This window comes from Tupaia chinensis, unplaced genomic scaffold (genome assembly GCF_000334495.1).
Source record: "Tupaia chinensis unplaced genomic scaffold, TupChi_1.0 Scaffold000074_1, whole genome shotgun sequence".
NCBI lineage: Eukaryota > Metazoa > Chordata > Mammalia > Scandentia > Tupaiidae > Tupaia > Tupaia belangeri.
Genome location: NW_006159534.1, coordinates 1,836,370 through 1,857,178, shown reverse-complemented (window position 1 = coordinate 1,857,178; position 20,809 = coordinate 1,836,370). Strand labels below are relative to the sequence as shown.

The window sequence follows — 20,809 nt, the reverse complement described above, 5'->3', positions numbered from 1 at the left end:
TAGAAAACAGCACAGAAGAACTGATAGGGAGTACAGTGTCTGGGAATCATAGGATTGAGAGGAAGCACGTCTGCAAGAAAAAAATTAAATACTGTGGACAAGACAGTTAGCATTTTTAAACTTCAATAGCTTCATCTTATAGAAATAAAGAATTGGGGTCAGCCCATGGCCTGGTGGTTAAAGGAGAAGACTCCCACATGGCCAACCACATGGTTCAAGATGTGGACCAGTGGCTTGAAAAACATACCAGGCACGTGTGTGTGCCTAAAAATCCCAAGAGGATGAAAAAAATGAGAAGAAAGAATTGCTGTATGACCATTCCCTATGGGGAAAGGGTGCCTTCTCCCTCTCCTTGTCTCTCTCTGGTGAACACACACACCTTCTGGCAAATTAATAAATTAATTAATTATTGGTTTGTCAGAAAAGTCATGATGCATTTTTTGTATAGAAAAACATAGAAAAATACATCATTACTTTCCCAACACCCTAACAAATATAAAGACATTTTGACCACATGATTTCTTAGGCTTTATCCAGCTCTAACAATCTACAAAGCAGACAGAAAACCTTCAAGTCATGTATAGTAACAGCAAAAGTAAACCAAAAGTTAAATCTTCTTTCAAGAATCACTTCATTGCCACTTCCCTTCTAATAAGTCTTTTCTGATCAACAATGAAAAACATTGTTTGTATACTCAACCACTAGTATGACTACTGTATGCATTCTTCATTTAGTATTTATTTAACCATTGCTTTAAACTATCTTTTTTATTCATGACTTCTAAATCTTCCTTCAAGAATCACTTCATTACCACTTCCCTTTTAAGTCTTTTCTGATCAACAATGAAAAACATTGTTTGTATACTCAACCACTAGTATGACTACTGTATGCATTCTTCATTTAGTATTTATTTAACCATTGCTTTAAACTATCTTTTTTATTCATGACTTCAACTGTTGTGTTTTATTTTTTCCCTTTTTTTCCTTAAATTTTCGCCAGAGGATGCTTGCACTTGCCAGAGAGAATAAGCAAGCAAGAGAGAGAGAAAATGAGAAGCATTCCCATGAAGAATGGTCACACCATAATCCTTTCTGTTCCATCTCTCCCTCTTTTTGGGATTTTGGGCACACATGCACACATGCCTGGCCTGTTTCTCAAGCTGTGGATACAGGACTCAAGCCACGCAGTCAGGCAAGTGGAATCCAGCTGCCTTCATCACCATGCCACGGGCTGGCTTGACTTCAAGTCATTTTATATCTTTCTTAATGCTGTCTAGTATATTAAAAATCTTTTGAGAAGAAAGACTCATATTTATTTGTACAATCCACAGCATCCGGAATACAGTAGATCCACGCATATTAAATACTGAGATCTTTTACAAACAGTCCCAACTTTTGTGCAAAAAGAAAAAAACCTTAACTACTAAAATAAAGTAAAACTGTACTGCAGATTATGACATCCTAAATAGATACAGTAATAAAATTATTTATCCTTGATAGAATAAAAGACACTAACAACATCCTGGATTAAAAATGAAACATCTTTTTGTTTTGTTCAATTATTTTATTTGTGATAAAAGCTCATATATGTGCACATGAGGGTGAAAGACAGAGAGAGGAGCAGCCCCCTCATCTGCTATAGTCCTCTTCTTCTATTCCTCCAGCCCACTGGATCTGGGGCACTGGGACATGCCCAGCATATTCTAGGCTCAGCTGGCTGAAGATCTGAACCATGGTCACCATATTGGATCTAGCGTCTCTTGAGCAGTGCATTGCCACTGTGCCATGGGGCCAGCCCTGAAACATCTTCATACAAACCACATTAGTAGCTCCCTGGGGACTGACTGCAAAGAGGAAGAGGAACTCTGTAAAGTGACAGAAATATGCTATTTTGACTATTTGAATATGGTGGTGTTTACAGAGAGAGATACGTTCATATATTTAGAGCACATTACTTAAAATGGATTTTCTTGATTGTGTTTTTGCTATAGGGTGTATGCATTTGCAGGAGAGAGAGGGAAAGTGAGAAATCAACCCCTCAGGGCATAGCCACACCACAATCCTTGTTCCTCTATTCTCCTCTTGGGATTTGGGCATGCACGCAAATGAACCTGGCATGATTTTCAAGTTGCCGGGCCCAGTACTTGAACCGTGGTCAGCCATGTGAGAGTCCAGTGCCTTAACCACCACACCACCTACTGGCCCCTAAGATAGATATATTTTATTATTTGTAAGTTATATTCAATATAGTTTATACTTTTCTTTTTTTAGAGGTCATTGTTTTAGGGCACGTGTGCGTGCCAGAGAAAGAGTGAGGGGGAAAGTGAGAAATCACTCCCGAAGGAAGAAGGCCTAACCACAATCTGTTCTCCCCCACAGTCCTCCTGAGATCTTGGGCACATGGAGTGACTTTGGAGAGATTTTCGCTATAAGGCGCGTGCTCTCGCCAGACAGAGACATTAGAGACAGAAAGCGAGAAATCACCCCCCAGGGGGAATGGTCACTCCGCAATCCCTTCTCCTCCATTCTCCTCTGGGGATCTTGGGCACGCATGCATGCACACGCGCCCGGCGTGAGTTTTAAGCCACCGGGTCCAGGACGCGAACCGCGGTCGACCACATGGGAGTCCAGCGACATAGCCATTACGCTAACTGCTGGTTCCCGTGGAGTGATTTTGAAGCCACCAGGTCTGAGACCCAAACCATGGTCAGCCACGTGGGAGTCCAGCAACATAACTGCCACGCCATCTGCTGATCCAAAGTTTATACTTTGCTAAAAAGCTTACCAGACGGCAGGAATTTAGAGTTCTCTTTTTCCTCCTCTATAACATTCACATGTACAACATATATCAACCAATAGTGCCTCTTGTTTCAACAGGGTATTGTCCCCATTAAAAATTACTAATTAAAAGAATGCATTTGCTACACATTGGAAACCCTTTACTGGTAATATCAAAGTTACTGAGAATTAAAATGAAAAGGGAGGCGAGCTCTATGGTCTGGTGGTTAAGGAGGCTAGATCCCTTACAGCTGACTGCACAGTTCAAGTCCTGGACTCAGCGGCTTGAGAAACATGCCAGACATTATGTGCATGCGTGCCCAAAATCTGAGCAGAGGAAGAGATGGAAGAGAAGGGACTGTGGTATGACCATCCCCCATGGGAGATGACTTCTCACTTTCTGCCTCTGTCTGGCAAAACTAAAAAAGAAAAAGACCTCAGTGGGTCTCGTCTCACCTCACATATTTGGCGTGCTGCATCTGTGGTAAGGCGGGCAGTCTCTGTTTGCTGAGCTGCTATTTTGCAAGTTGCTTCTTGCAGGACTTCAGTTACTTCCCGTTGTGATTTAACCACCTGCTGCAATGATTCTGCGTGGACCTATAAATAAAAGCAGATAAAAAGAGAACCCAGTTTATGACTTGGTCTCCTCTCTACCCAAATTAGTTTTGATTCATAAATTTGTTTCACAGATCAAATATTTTGTGTAAAAAAACACTTGACTACAACCTGGGTTTCATGACTTAAGTCCTCACTCCACCATTCACAAGCGGCCAAGAATGTGGACAAGCAACTACTATGTGCCTCCATTGCCAATTCTCCAAATTAAAAATGAGTTTTGACTACCTCCTATTGCACAGGGTTGCTATAAGAACTATCAACAAATGGCATGAAATTATCCCATGTGAAGTACTAAAACATTGCTGTTTACTTATTTTCTTTTTTATTCCTATATACTATAGTTTAAAGAACTCCAAAGTGATTCTGATTACACAAATTTAGGTTTAGAGAACCAGTACTTGCTACAAATTAAGTTACCTGAGCTGCTTGGTTTCGGGTTTCTTCTAATTGTCTCTGACACTCCAGGGCCTCTTGTTCAGCCTTCAGTTTCAAAAGGGCCAAGTCTCTTTCATGGCGTTGCTGTTGTGCCTTCAAATTGGGGGGAAAAATTTTAAAAAAAGGTCAAATACTAAATCTAACATACAAAACTATTGGGACCACCATGTGGCATAGAGATTAAGGTGCTGGATTCCAATATGGCTGACAATGGTTCGAGTTCCAGATCTGGTGGCTTGAAAATCACGCCATGCACATATGCATGCATGTCCAAAATCCTAAGAAGAGATGGAGGAGATGGGATTGCAGCACAGCCATTCCCCCCTGGAACATGATTTCTCACTTTCCCTCTCTGTCTCTCTCCAGCAAGCAGACACACCCTATGGCAAAAACCTTAGAAGAAAAAAAAAAAAAGATACTAAACTACTTTAACACAGTGACTAAAATAAATATTAGGTTGTCGGGAGAGTCATGATGTATTTTTCTGTTTTTCTATGCAAAAATGTGTACAGAATCCTAACGCAAATCATTTGGATCAATCGATTAGGATCTAAAGGAAAGATATAAATCATCAATTTATCATTTATCAAAAAGTGTAGTGACCACCCACTATGTGTCAAATAATGTAGTCATATAAAACTTTTCCAAGGCATACACAGGATAAAGAACTGATACCAAAGATTGAAAGCAAAAGCTACAGTACTTAGCTATTCTGAAGAGACAAAAATATGGGGCCAGCAGGTGGCTGGCTCTGCAGTTCAAATCTCAAACTCTCCAGGCTTGAAAGAAACACCGACGAATGTGTGTTCAAGCTCAAAATACCATGAGGAGAATGGCAGAGAAGGGACTGTGGCATGGCCATTCCCCTAGGGGGTGAGTTTTCACTTTCCCACTCTCTCTGTCTCCCCTCAGCAAGTGCACACACCCTTACGGCAATAAAACTAAGGAAAAAACAAAAATAGATAAAAAATATGTCCTAAATGTAGAAGTAAAGATAATGCCTCAAACTCACAATTTAATGATTTCTTATATGGACTTGGAAGGAGCAATTTCATTAAAAATGTCCTCTGGGGTCAACAAGTAGCACGGTGATTAAGGGCGGTGGACACTCACACGGCCAACCATGGTTCGAATCCCAGACCTGGCAGCTTACTTTCTTGCTTCCCCCCGCCCCCACCCCTCTCTGGTCAAATTAAAATAAATAAATAAATAAAGTTAAATAGAATAATTCTAAAAAAAAAGTCCTCTGAAAATACTGTTTCACTAAGACTTTTCCCTGTCATTATTCCAAACAATGTTATCTATAAATTTACAGATTTTTTAATCTCTTCTGGAATAACGATAAATAATAAGGTTCCATAAAGATGGTAAGGCTATATGTGAACTCATTTAATGCCCTGCCAAAATCTATAAACCCAAAATTAAAATTCATCCCTAAAATGGGAAAATCTAACGTTTAATTTGAATTTCCAGGTCAGCACAGCCCTCAACGAGTTCATTTCTTCAGTATAGCAATTCTCAACAAGGTGGGCACCAGTCTCTCCTCACTCTTTTCCAGGGAGCATTTGGAAAGATCTAGGGAAGTTTTGCTGTCACAATGACTAGACAGAACTACTGTTATTTAGTGGGAGGTGTAAAGGAATGCAAGGAGTTATATAATTCCTTGCAAAATATGGAATGGGGACCAGCCTGCAGTATGGTAGTTAAGGTGACTGGATCCCACATGGGTGACTATACAGTTCAAGTCCTGGACCCAGCAGCTCAAAAAACCTGTCAGGTGTGTGTGCATGCGTGCCCAAAGAGAACGGAGGAGAAAGGACTGCCTTGTGCCCATCCTACTGGTGGATGCTTTCTCGCTTTCTCTCTCTGTCTCTACCTCTGGTGAGTATCCACACCTTATAGCAAATTTTTAAAAGAGGATGGAATCGAAAAGAAAGGTATGGGATGCCCCCCCACCCCGATACTGTCTTGTAGGTATTTTGGGAAGAACGACTAGAAAAAAATAAAATCATAGTAATACCTAAAAAACATAAAATATTTAAGAATACTTTTTAACTTTATAAGGCTTCTTCACTGAAAATTATATTTCTGAGAGAAATATTAAATGGTCAATTGATATGTTTAGACCATTCTTAGAAATACTGAAAGGAGGCAGATGCTGGTGATGGTTAAGGCAGCTGGGTCCTACACAGATGACTGTAAAGTTTGAGTCTCAGACTTGGCAGCTCGACAAACATAACAGGCACATTTGTGTATGTCCCCAGAATCCCAAGAGGAGAATGAAACATTAGAGACTTGGTGCAGCCATTCCCCGTGGAGGGCAGGGTAGGAGGGTGCGTGCGTGCCTGTGCGTGCATGCGTGCGTGTGTGTGTGTGTGATTTCTCTCTCTTTTTGTCTCTCTCTGGCAAGCATGCATACCTTACAGGCAAAACTAAAACACACAGAGAGAGAGAGAAATATATCATGCTCATGAATGAGAAGATACAATATTAAGATGTAAATTCTCCCCAAACGGATTTACAGATTCAATACCATTCTAATCAAAATACCACCAAACATTTTTTTAAAAAAAGAAACTGATGAACTAATTTAAAAAGTTTTATGGAAGGTCCAGCAGGTGCATGGTGGTTAAGATGCTAGATTTCCACATGGCTGACCATGGTCTGAGTCCCAGTCCTGACAGCTTGCTTTCTCACTTCCCCTTTCTCTCTGTTCAAATTAAAAATAATAATAATACATAGAATTAAATAATTATTTTTAAAAAGTTACATGGAAATACTAACACCAAAGTCATCTTGAAAAAGAATAAGTTGAAGGAACTACACCCTGATTTTAAGACTCATTATAAAGCCAACAAAAGCTGCAGTTTGAGTCCTGGACCTGGCAGCTTGCTTTCTCTGCCCCCTACCCCTGCCACCCCTCGTGAGTGTATGTGCCCTCTAGCAAATTAATAAATAATAATAATAAATTAAATTAAATAAATAATTCTTTTAAAAAATACAGACAGATAGTAAGGTATTAGCATTAAGGATGGACAGATGAGTGGAAAAGAACTGAGCCCAGAAGTAGCTACTTAGTCACTGATAAAGTCAGTCATTTAAGTCTTTTTTAAGAAAATGTTGCTGGAACAACAATATTTAAATCTATATAGGAAAAATTAATTTGACCGCTACTTCAGATCAAACCCCAAAATTAACTTGAGAAGATCACTCACTTAAATATAAAAGCTAAAACGATAAAGCTTTTGGGAAGAATGTAGGCGAATACTAGTTAGAGTATCTTGATATCTCTAGGCAAAGAAAGCAATGCCACTATTATAAAAGAAAAATATTACAAACTAGATTTCATCAAAATTAAAACTTTTGCTTCTCAAAAGACAGTCTAAAAAATAAAACAGTAAACCAAAGACTGGAATACAATATGAAATATATCTGAAAAGGACTTGCTTCCAGATTATACATAAAAAAATTCCTGAGCCAGCAGGTGGTGTGGGTAGGTCAAGGCAGCTGGAGTCCCGGACCCAGTGGTTTGAAATATTCAATACATGCCAGGCGCATGTGAGTGCACGCCTAAAATCCCAAGAGGAGAAAGGATTACAGCCATCCCTGGTGAGTTCTCATTTCTTCTCTCTCTCTTGCTGCTTTCTAGTGAGCACACACATCCTTCAGCAAACTTAGAAAAAAAAAGAATTTCTGTAACACACTAATTAAAAGAACTCAATTATGAACTGGGCAAAAATTTAAACAGACATTCACAAAAGAAAATATAAGAATGGTCAACAAATACAAAAAAATAGATCAATCTAATTAATCATAAGTAAATGCAAATTACAATCATAATGAAATACAACTTCACATTTAATAGAATGACAAAAATAAAAAAGATAGGGTCAGACCCATAGCCTAGTGGTTAAGAAACTCAGATCCAGGGACCAGCAGGTGGCATGGTGGTTAAGGCACTGGACACTCCCACTTGGCTGACCATGGTTCAAGTCCTGGACCTGGTGGCTTGCTTTCCCACTTTCTCTCTCTCTCCCTCCACTCCAGTCAAATTAAAATAAAAGAATGAATAAATAAAATTAAATAAATAATTTTTTAAAAAAAGAAACTCTGATCCATGGCAAGAAAATGGAACATTATCTGTTGATAACAATGTGTATGATAATTTCTTTGACTGGACTAACACACATGGTATTCACGCTGTGAAAATTCATTTTCAATGTTATAAAGATATACACTGATTAAACATAAAAAATAAGAGAAAAAAATTTAAATTAAAAAAGGGACCAGCAGATGACATAATGGTTATGTCGCTGGACTCCCACAGGGCCAACCACAGTTCGAGTCATGGACCCAGAGGCTTGAAGTTCATGCTGGGTACATATGCATGCATGCCCCAAATCCCAAGATGAAAATGGAGAAGAGACTGCTGCATGGGCATCCCCTCAAGCGGTGATTTCTCACTGTCTCTCTCCCCCTCCCCAGCGATCATGCATGCCCTAAGGCAAAAACCTCTATTTTTATATTTCTTATATAAATACCTAGTATTGCAACTGACTGTGCCAAGTGTAAGTACTGTATGTGAAACTTTGTAAGAAACTGCCATACTATTTTCCAAAATGGCTGTGACATTTTACATTCCTACAGCAATATATGAAAGTTATAGCTGTTTCATGTCTTTGCTGTCTTTCAGTAATATCTTATTTATTTATTTGTTTTTATTTTTAAGTGCCAGAGGGCATATGTGCTTGACAGAGGGAAAAGGAGAAAGCACTCCCAAATGAGGTATTGTCACATCGTAATTCCTTCTCCATTTTCGATCCTGTTGGGATTTGGGGCATGCGTGACTATGGACACCTAGTGTGTTTGGGCTGCTCGGGCTAAGATCTGAACTGTGGTTGGCCATGTGGGATCCCACTTTCTTTTCTTTTCTTTCTTTTTTTTTAAGAGTTTTTTTGCTACAGGGCATGTGTGCTTGCTGGAGAGACAGAAAGTGAGAAATAACTCCCCCAGGGTATGGGTAAATTTTCTGACCCAATGCAAGTATGTTCTATCTTGATTCTGGTGGTTGTTACACAAGTCTCCACACTGGTTAAAACTCACCAATTTTGCACGCTTAAATTCTGTGTATTTTGGGGCCAGCAGGTGACATGGGTTAAGGTGCTGGACTCCCACACAGCTGACTCCAGTCCAAATCCTGGACCTGGCAGCTTGAAAATCACACTGAGCACGTGTGTGTATGTATGTGCATGCCCCAAATGCTAAGAGGACAATGAAACAAAAGGGGTTGTGGTGAGCCATCTCTCCTCAGGGGTAAATTCTCATTTTCCCTTTCGCCACATGCCGTATGGCAAAAACCTTAAAAACAAGCAAACAAAAAGCCTGTGCATTTTACTGTATGTGAATAATATCTAGGTTTAAAAAAAAAAGATACCAATAGCACCTCCACTGAAGAAAACTGCTTAGATCTGTGGATTTGGGGCTAAATTAGTTTCTTCCTTCCATGAGTGACAGGAAGTAAGAGAATGAGAGAGAGAAAGGGGCATCCCCCAACACGGTGTCCATACCATGAACCGCCCCCCATTTCCACCAGCCCTGGATCACAGGCATGTGCATGCCTGGCATGTGCAGGGAGGTCTCCCAGGGACACTGGGACACTCCCGTGGGGGTCAGCTGCACACACTGCATTTCTTCTGTACCCAGCACACTTCTCTGGCCTATTGTTTGCTAAGGAACCCTGGCTTCATCAAATACCTGGATCTCAGAAACTTTTCTGTTTGATATGAATAAAGCATTTAAAAAACCCAAAACCCTGTCATTTCTGACTTATCAATGAAAAAGAGGAAATATTGGGACCAGCAGTTAGCATAATGGCTATGTCACTGGACTCCCATATAGTTGACCGCGGTTCGAGTCCTGGACCTGATGGCTTAAAACTCACGCCAGGCACGTGTGCATGCGTGCCCAACATCCCGAGAAGAGAATGGAGGAGAAGGGATTGTGTCGTGTCCATCCCCCTTGGGGGATGATTTCTTGCTTTCTGTCTGTCTCTCTGTGTCTGTCTGGCGAGTGCACGTGCCCTATAGCAAAAACCTCTCCAAAAAAAAAAAAAGAGGAAATATTAAGAAAGGCTGACTAGCTTATTTTTCACAATTATTAAAACAAAGCAGAAACCATGGAAAACAAAATATTTGAGACAGAGTGATTGTTATTGTTCTATTGCCAAACACTGTATAATTAATTTTCTTTTTAGTACCTTATATAACAGTTTTTCCCAAGATATTCATAGCTAGTTTTTTGGGGTATTCTTTTTTTATTTTTATTTTTTTGGGGGGGTATTCTTTTTTACATACTCGGCACAATAAAGTTTATTTTTTTAAACTCGTTAAGATTATTTTAAACAGGGACCAGCAGTTAGCCTAATGGCTATGTTGCTGGACTCCCACGTAGTCGACCGCGGTTCGCTTCCCAGACCCGGTGGCTTAAACTCACGCCGGGCGCGTGTGCGTGTGTGCCCAAGATCCCGAGAGGAGAATGGAGGAGAAGGGATTGCGGCGTGGCCATCCCCCCTAGGGGGTGATTTCCTGCTTTCTATCTCTCTGTCTCTCTCTGTCTGTCTGGCAAGCGCACGCACCCTATTGCAAAAACCTCTCCAAAAAAAAAAGATTATTTTAAACAGCAAAGGAAAAAAGAAAAGCCACAGATGATAAAGAAGGAAATTTTACAATTACCTTTATGATCTGAGCCAGAGACACAGTCTCCTGCTGAGCCAGTGAAATGCCTCTGACCCTTTCCACATCTGACAGCTGGCGCACTGACTCCTCGATGGCGTTCAGGTAACTGAGTTCTGCTGCCATACGGTGCTGGAGGCCGGCAGGAGAAAAGCGCTTAGAACCTGGAGTGCAGAACATCAGATAGAAGGTTTATATTGAAATTACACCTTGGGAGTTCTAAAATTTATTTCTCACTTTGAGAGCCAAAACCAAATCTGCTTTCCTTGTAGAGACAGTCACTTCTTAGTACAACGCATTTTAAGACTTTTTCTTTTTCTGTGTCTGTACACGCGTGTGTATATCCACATATACCTATAAACACACATAAGCACACATACTGAATACATTTCTCAGATGTGTTTTGACTAATAGTGGCAAGGTGAGAAAAAAAGAAAACACCACTATTGACTCTCTCAGACTTTTCAAAATGTTTAATTTTCCTTGTTTAATACTTCAAAAAATAATCACTCACCCGAAATAACATTTCTCTGTGGCACAACTGAAAGAAAATGCATTTTTAGAAAACATAATTTAACACCTATTTCAAAAATGTCAACCGTGTGATCTACTCACCTGGGGTTGCACCTGTCTCTGTGGGCATTCTGCTGGCAGTCAGGCTCATGTCAGTGAAAGCTGAAGTGGTCCTCAGTCCTGAAGGAGTTGGAGGCATTACCACTGAAGACTTAGATCTTTCTAAGGAAGTTCCTGGAAGGTTAAACTGCAACAGTTTCTGAGAACTTGGAGACAAGGGAGAAGCTGGAGTTTTCTGGGATCTTCCCTTGTCTGAAGAGACACTAGAAGTTTTGTTCATAAAGATATTAGAGAAAGAAAAACTACTTCAAGAACCAACTAAACAATTCACAAGAATAACATACACTACTTTCTTTATCCCCATTAGCTTTAAAGAGCTGAAATTTAGGCATTCATTCATTCAACAGTCCCTATGTTAAATGAATGACTGGGAATATTCCTCTAATTGGTAGATTTACAGTGGCGAACACACTAGGCACAAACACTGCCCTAAATAAAAGGGAAAGGAAGTCGCTTCATTTCCCAGGCACTTAACTCTTCCTGCTATAATGTACAATATCATGATTCACTCATTGTAAGAAGCAGCAGTCTTCTAAAGCAATTAGAGTTCATATAGCAATAAAATTACAGTCATATATAAAAGACATTATCTTATAAAAGCCTCTCAAAATATAGAAGTATCTCTGAAAGAGAATAAAATATCATTTTGTATTCATATTTGTATAAACTGAGAAATGACCAAACTATTCTTTTGTTAACCCAGAAGAGTCACAGAAGAAAATACTGTCATACTACTTCTAAATACTTAATATATGTTCATTTGTTTATATTCTTCACCTTTTAATACTGTATCTTTTTTGAACCATCAAAGGAGTGTAACAGTCTGACTGTAGCAATATGTAAGACATTTAATTCAACATAAAGCACATGTCTATCTCCTCTTTGAGAAACTAAGCACATTAAAGATACTATTGCTCATAATCTCAAACATGCTACTTTTCACTAAATATTTATTAATTGAATAAATTATTTAAAGATATGCTATAAAGCATTTTAGCCAAGTTAACATATTTCCAGGGCTGGCAGGTGGCATGTTGGTTAAAACGTTGGACTCCTATATGGCTGACCACAGTTCAAATCCCAGACCTGGAGGCCTGTTTTCTCACTTTTCATCTTTCTCTCTCTGGTGAAATTAAAATAATAATAAATAAAATAAAATTAATAATTAAAAATGTATTTCTAAATTACTAAAACAAGTTTGCTTATAGCTTCTAATAAAATTGTGAGATAGTTTTTAAAGATAAAAAAATTTTCTTATACTCAGCATGAAAGTGTTTTAATAAAAGTAGTCTTCACGGGACCAGCAATTAGCGTAATGGCTATTCGCTGGACTCCCATGTAGTTGACTGCAGTTCGAGTCCCGGACCCAGGGGCTTAAACTCACACCAGGCGCGTGTGTTTGTGTGCCCAAGATCCCGAGAGGAAAATGAAGGACAAGGGATTGCGGCATGGCCATCCCCCCTTGGGGGGTGATTTCTCGCTTTCTGTCTCCCTGTCTCTCTCTGTCTCTCTGGCGAGTGCACGCGCCCAATAGCAAAAACCTCTCCAAAAAAAAGAAAAAAAAAAGTAGTCTTCAGAGGCGCATACTTATTCATCTGACCTTTAATTTTCAATTGATGGTTTAGAGAAACATTATTTCTAATAGTCTGGTCATTTCATTTACAGAACAAAAGAGGCTGCCACTTGAATAGGCTGCCACTTGAATAGACTGCCAGGAAAGAATCCCAACACAACATCAGAAAAAGCAATGTATGCTGCTTCTCGCTTTATGGTTTTACAGGAAGAATTTGTACTTGCTTTGCAGACAAGATTCACCTAGGCTAGACTTTCCAAAAGCATTTTTCTAACAATGTTAATATGTTTTCTAGAAATGAAAAATAAAGAGAGAAGATCCTGAGGATAGAGTGTCTACAGGCAAGTAAGTTAAGAAAAAAAACAAACACTTAAAGAAAAAATCTAGACTCCTCCTTATCAAAGTACCTCATCTAGGGACAGGCGGGTGGGTGGCGTGGTGGTTAAGGCGCTGGATGCAGGGTGGCATGGTAGTTAAGGCGCTGGGTGCTCCCATGTGGCTGACCACGATTCAAGTCCTGGACCTGGCGGCTTGCTTTCTCATCTTCTCTCTCACTTTCTGTCTGTGTGTATCTCTCTGGTCAAATTAAAAATGAATGAATGAATAAATAAAGTTCAATAAATAATTAAAAAAAAAAAAGTACCTCATCTTATTTTATCTACTGTGACTCTCCATGAGTGGGAAAAGGGGTTCTAGAACTATAGTACAGAGGTATTTTTAAACCTATCTTGCTATGGATTCTATTTTAGAAATATTTAAGTTTTGCCAAATTAAATCAACAAATTTCTTAAGACAAACTTTCCTAATTCCAAATTACTAACAAAAAAATTAAAATTCAATTTTAAATATAGCAGTGATGGTATTAATGAGGTATCATTTTTGCAACATGAAGACATTAAAATGGTTATCTATACGGGACACAGTACAAGAAAAAAAATTACTTTAAAGAGGAAAATAACTCTGCTCACAGTCACCTGGAAGGACTGGAGACTGGGGTCGTTCAACTGAGACAACTACAAGATATTGTCACAAATGTGGAGAAGCATTTTGGAGAGCTGTGCCAAGTCCTTGCTGCCTATGTGCGGAAAACTGCCAGGATACAAGACAAAGCAGACCTCCCGGTGAATGAAATCAGCGTGTACGCCTCTACAGAATTTAAAGCAGGGCCTGAAAAGCTTTGCGCATCAGTTTGCCAAACTTCGGGACTGTCAACAAGCCGAGGTTGAAAGACTTGAAGCCAAAGCAGTTGAACTTTGAAACATTATGGAACCATTGTAAAAATGAAACAAGGTAATCTCAAAGCCACATCAACAGCAAGGAATGGAGAAGCTAAGCAGTTAACTCAGAACAGGGCAGCGAAACCCATCTGACGTTACTTGACAGGCAGAAAGTGAATCACGGAGAGTTAAAATGGACGCGACCGAACAACTCGTCATCTGGAGAAAACTACTGACAATTTTGAAAAGCAGAAAGTAACGGATATAAAGACTATATTTTCAGAATTTATGGCAATTGAAATGTTATTTCACGGCAAAGCTTTAAAGGTCTACACTGCTGCCTACCAAAATACACAAAAGATTGATGAGGATGAAGATTTAGAGGTTTTCCAAAATTCTCTGTATCCACAAGATTACTCATCTCTTCTAGATATTGTAAGAGCAAGTTCAAAGTCAGCTCTTCAGAGATCACTGTCAGCTAAATGTGTATCTGGAACTGGGCTGGTGTCCACCTGTCGACTAAGAAAGGATCCACAAGCAGATGATGATGATGATGATGAAGAGTCAGATGTTACAGAAGAAGAAAATTAATTTTCTTAAGTAAACTTCACATTTCCATTTTCATCTTAAATGACTTGGAATACAGTATTACTAAATTGTAAAACTTTCTACTTGCTTTATACATTCAACCTCAAAATGAAACCCTACAAGGGGAACAATAATTAAAAGATGTTTACGCTGACCAAAAATGAAGATTTTAAAAAATATTACACAACAGTCAGTTCGATGTCCTACCTAATAGTATATGATATTTTTAGGCATATGTTCCATTTTTCAAAAAAAGATTATGTATTTCAAAGTATTTCATATTAATGTATATATCATATATCTATATATACTGAGTTGAATTTTCCATAGTTAAGTAGATGACAAAAACCAAGATCTAACAATTCCACTTCGCTTCTTTTAGGTGAGGACTTTATATTTTCATCACCTATATAGTAGTTCTGATTACATACAAATTCTGTCCCATGAAGCCTTAAGAAAAAAGGTTTTCATTCTTTTTCACTTTTACTGAATTCTTATGTTTCAATATTTGATATTTAAATTATGTTTAAATTTACTTTTAAACATAAGTATAATAAAACCTTATGTTTCAATATTTGATATGTAAATTTACTTTTAAACATAAGTATAATAAAATAAAGGTAGTAGGACACTAAAAAAAAAAGAGAGAGAGAGAGAAAGAGAGAAAATAAATCAATGTTCTGTCGAGACCTCAGTTTCCAGGACAAAACCAGTGTACAAATTAAAATGTCGTGTGGGCAAACTAACAGGAAATGTACAGGAAGCAATAACTGAAGGTTATTTGTCAACAAGTTAAGAGCATAATATATTAAAAGAGGGGGAAACGTAGAGTATGCAAATGCTACCATAACTGTAACAGTGAGATTTCAAAATTGGCTCAAGTAGTCTTTTCTGAGCAAAAGAAAAGCTCAGAGAAGAAATGAACAATGAAAAACCAAAAGGATGCTAAGTAGCTATGCTGGAAGAGTAGAAGAATACAGTGAGAAGCAAACTTTGTAGACAAAGGAAATAAGATAAAATTTGTAGACCAAGTGAACACTGTTCCAATAGTTACGTTCCTCAAGTCACTTACAGGGTAACTGGGATCTCTCAGAGAGTCCTAAGGAGGGACGCTGCCTGGCCAGAATACCGAGCCAAGAAAACAACTGAGGGAATGGCATTCGGGACAAAAAAATAAAAGAGGTTGTGTTGTAGGCACAGAATTCCAGAGGGAGAGGCTGGAACAGTCTAGGTAAGAGATGCCCAAAAGCTATCAACAAAGTTACAAAGTCTACTCCAGAACTACAGAGTTTTCTACTACCGCAGACATGTGTAGTTAGGAGACTGCAAGCTACTTACCAGATGGATTCTTTGAACATCAACGACACTATAACTTTAATTGTATGTAAATTACACTATAAAATATATATTACTTTACCTCATAGAATGCCCAGAAAGATTCTCCAAAGTGCTATCGGTATCAAGTGTCTGCTCACTGTCTTTTACAGAAAGTTTGTTACTGGTCCCAGATTTCTTTCCTTGGTAGGAGCCATGTTCTGTGCCAGACTGTACTTTTTCCTCATCAAGAAGTGAGTTCTGAACATTTCCAGTGAATGAATCCAACCCTACAAAGCAAATTTCTTATATAGCTGATTCCCAATATTAGAAATTACTGAGATAATTGATACATGAATTTCAACAAAATAATAAAGGATATAGGCCAGAATATTTAAATATCAACTTATACTTAAAATCTATTGCCAGAACAACAGGTGGAGTGCTGGTCAAGGCGCTGGATCCCACATGGCCGACTCCATGGTTTGCGTCCTGGACCTAGAAGGTTGAAGGAAACATTGGCACAACTCCTGAGAGGAGAATGGAAGAGGAGGGACTGTGGTGTGGCGATCCCCCCAGGGGGTGATGTCTCACTTTCCCCTCTCTGTCCCTCTCTAGCAAATACGTAAACCCTATGACAAAAATCTAAAACAAAACAAGAGGCCAACAAATGCCATAGTGGTTATGTTGCTAGACTCGCACATGGCCGATCACAGTTTGAGCCCTGGATCTGGTGGCTTGAAACTCAGGCCAGGCACATGTGCATATGCCTAAGAGGAGAAGGGATTGTGGTGTGGCCATCTTCCCAGAGAGTGATTTCTCACTTTCCCTCCCAGTTTCTTCTCTCTCTCTTTCCAGCAAGTGCATGCAGCCTACTGCAAAAACCTCTTAAAAAAATGTTTCCATAACCAAAATGAAACAGTTCATCCTTTTGCCTTCATCTAATGAAGTGAAGTTTTTTCCATTAACATCCTCCACTTGCTATTAATAAGTAAACTGTTCTCGGGTTAACTGCTAATAAAAAACAAGTACATTAAACAAGAACAACTACTATCCGCCATTATAAAGACGAAATGAGGAGCCACCAGTGGTATGGTGGTTAAGGCAGCTGGATCCCAAACGATGAACTGCATGGTTCAAGTCCCAGACTCAATGGCTTGAAAAACACACTGAGTACAGAAGCATGCATGCCCATAATCCTGAGAAGCAAACGTAGGAGAAGGGACTGCAGTGTAGCCATCCTTCCGGGGGGCTGCTTTCTCACTTTTTCTTTCTCTCTCTCTCTCTGGTGAGTGCAAGCACCCTAGAGCAGAAAATAAACAAATAAACAAACAAACTAGGGGGAAAAAAGGAAGAAACAAAAATGACATTGCTTTGGAATAAAATTCATAGCCGAGAGAAAAATGGTATCAATTCTTATTAGAACCACACAATTCATTTTTAAAATATGACAAGAACTATGTAGCAAGATTCATAAAAATATATACATATTGACTAAGAATAATCGTACTTGTACAGATGAATCTTGGAATTATTATTATTATTATTTATTTTTGGAGAGGTTTTTGCTATAGGGCACGTGAGCTCGCCAGAGAGACAGAGAGAGACAGAGTGATAGAAAGCAAGAAATCACCCCCCAGGGAAGATGGCCACACTGCAATCCTTTCTCCTCCATTCTCCCCTCAGGATCTTGGGCATGCACGCACAAGTGCCTGGCATGAGTTTAAGCCACTGGGGCCTGGGCTCAAACCATGGTTGGCTACATGGGAGTCCAGTGACATAGCCATTACGCTAACTGCTGGTCCCAGAATCTTGGAATTATTGAGACAAAAATTATATAAGCTATTGAATGACTAATTTTTTTTTTTTGAGAGGTTTTCGCTATAGGGCGCGTGCACTTGCAAGCCAGACAGAGAGAGACAGAGAGACAGAAAGCGAGAAATCACCCCCCAGGGGGGATGGCCACGCCGCAATCCCTTCTCCTCCATTCTCCTCTCGGGATCTTGGGCACGCACGCACACGTGCCCGGCGTGAGTTTTAAGCCACCGGGTCCGGGACGCGAACTGCGGTCGACTACGTGGGAGTCCAGCGACATAGCCATTACGCTAAGTTCTGGTCCCTTAAACGACTAATTTTATAATTTGAAAATTTAAGCCTACATTTCCAACAATAGAATCACTGTCTAAATTACAAAGATAATATTAACTTGATATTTAAATAGCACTTTACGATTTTAAAACACTTCTTATATAAAACTTAATTATTTTTAAACATCTTAACAAGTAGGTACTATATCCCTAATTTACAGATATGGTAACTAGAGAATCTATGGGGCATAAACATTTGCTGAAGGATACATAGTCAATAGCAGAAATAGGACAAACACCCAGGCCTCTGGCTCTAAATCTAGTCCACTATTCACCTTGATGATTCACTGAAATGGTATCATGAGAAAATATCAATTATTACCTTAAAAAAAAAAGAGAGAGAATACAGAATTGCATTATACATCTTAAATGGCAGCTGAATTTTTAAAAAATATAAAGATCAAAAAATATGCAAAAATTAAAAAAAACTATGCTGTATATGCATATTCACAGAGAAAAGATATAAGCAACCCAAGTGACCATCAAGAGTAAGAGGTGGGGGCTGGCAAGTGGCAATGTGGTTAAAGGCTCTCGACTCCCACATGGCCGACCACGGTTCTAGTCTCAGACCTGGTGGCTTGCTTTCTCACTTCCTCTGTCTCTCTCTCTCTCTGTCTCTCTCTGATCAAACTGGAAAATAATAATGATAATAATAATAAATAAAGTTAAAAAAAATAATAAAAAAAAAGAGTAAGAGGGGCCAGCAGGTAGCATGGGTGGTGAAGGCACTGGACTCCCACATGACTGATGGTGGTTCAAGTCCCAGACCTTGCAGCTTACTCTCTCTCTCTCTCTCTCTTAAAGAGTTTCTGCTGCGCACATGTGCCCTATAGGAAATTTTTAAAAAATTATTAATTAAACTTTAAAAATATAATAAAAATGTATGGTGTAATGTCATGTACTAAAGACTACATAGGGCTACATTCTCTGAGTTACCATAATTAGGAGAAAAAGAAAACATAAAAAGTATACACATGTGACAGGTCTTCAAAGAAATTAAGAAAAATGTGTATTATTAAAAAAAAAACTATGTGCAGGTTTCAAAAGACTTTTGCATCAGAAGAAACTCATGTTTTAATTCCATTGTTTAACAAACTATTTGAAGTACTTCATATTCTATAACCCTGAGGGCTGTTTGGAACATACCAGATGATAGAAAAAATCTGGTACACTAGGTATTTAGCACAGACAAATTCATAGAGAGAGAAAGTACAGTGGTTACCAGGGGAAAGGGAGAATTGGACTTACTATTTAAAGAGCAGAAAGTGGGGCTGGCAGGTGGTGTGGTGGTTGAGGCAGGAGACTCCCACATGACCGACATGGTTCAAGTCCCAAACCTGGAGGCTTACTTTCTCACTCTCCCTTTCTCTCTGTCTGTCTCTCTCTGGTCAAAAATAGAAGAATAATAATTTTTTTAATTTTAATAAATAACTCTTTTTTAAAAAGTAAAATAAATAAAATAAAGAGCAGGAAGTTTCAGTTTGGGATGATGAAGTTCTAAAGATTGATACTGGTGATGACTGCACAACAATGTATACCTAATGCCACTGAACAGTATACTTAGAAGAGAAATAATCTGAGAAATTAGAAAGGACTGGGACCAGCAGTTAGAGTAATGGCTATGTCGCTGAACTCCCATGTAGTCGACCACGGTTTGAGTCCCGGACCTGGTGGCTTAAGCTCATGCCAGGCGCGTGTGCATGCATGTCCAAGATCCCGAGAGGAGAACAGAGAAGAAGGGACTGTGGCATGGCCATACCCCTGGGGGGTGATTTCTCACTTTCTATCTCTCTCTCTGTCTTTCTGGTGAGCACAAGAGCCCTATAGCAAAAGCCTCTCCAAAAAAAAAGAAATTAGAAAGGACTCTATAATCTAAAGTCTATTTATGATCCTAGACTAGAACTGTTAATACTAGGTATCTCTAATTTCTCTATAACAAAGAAGCATTTCTTTCATAATAAAACTTCATTTATTTAATATTGTTCTTTGAAAATATGTATAGAATTTAAAAATTGCTCTTGACTACAAATAGAATTTCTACTTATGAAAAAGCTAAACTCCAATCGAAGGACTCCTAAAAATAAATGTTTGCCCCTACATCAAATAATTACCAAACAAAAGTACATTTATGTGTTTTACAACTAAATTAAGAACCAGTTAGGTGGTACAGTGGTCAAAGTGGCTTGATTCCACATAGTTGACTATGGTTTGAGTTTTGAACCATGCTTAAAAACCACACTGGGTGCATGTGTGTATATCTAAAAATTGCGAGAGGAGAATAAAGAAGAAGGAATTGTGGCATGGTCAGCTCCCCTAGAGGGTGGCTTCATGCTTTCTCACTTTCTACCAGTCTGTCTCCAGTAAACTCATGTGCCCTATAGCAAAAGACAGAAAAGAGAAGAAAAGGAAGAATTTCTTTTTAGGATTACCATTTTAATCTACCAATTACTTTAAACTATATTTGGTAAATTTTCGCACAGAACTTGCACACACTCTGTCTCACCACCAGATGGAGTATATTCAATAAAAATTATACTGATTTTAGAATTCAGGATTAGAGAAAAACTAAGTTTAAGATGATGCTATAGAAAGTGAAATATATTATGTGTGCATGCGCGTTTTTGCTTTTGGCAATATGAAAGGGATTCAGGGAAACTCAAAACTACAAAACACTAGACTTCATCTAATCTGCTTACATTTTTTTTTTTTTGAGAAGTTTCTGCTATAGGGTGTGTGCACTCACCAGAAAGACAGAGAGAGACAGAGAGACCAAAAG

The 20,809-nt window shown here is 38.8% G+C and overlaps 1 protein-coding gene and 1 pseudogene across 2 annotated transcripts in view; one reads left to right on the top strand and one right to left on the bottom strand.

Moving 5' to 3' along the window:
• Positions 1-20,809, bottom strand: part of CEP350 (centrosomal protein 350) — a gene marked incomplete in the record, with an annotated part of 138,030 nt that overhangs the window by 66,044 nt on the left and 51,177 nt on the right. For both annotated transcript variants that reach the window (XM_027767921.1, XM_027767922.1), the window contains 5 exon segments: positions 3,234-3,374; positions 3,813-3,923; positions 10,562-10,725; positions 11,177-11,397; positions 15,990-16,176. In XM_027767921.1, coding sequence (XP_027623722.1) covers positions 3,234-3,374; positions 3,813-3,923; positions 10,562-10,725; positions 11,177-11,397; positions 15,990-16,176 — 824 coding nt within the window.
• On the top strand, positions 13,667-14,680 carry LOC102484117 (protein FAM92A pseudogene; annotated as a pseudogene).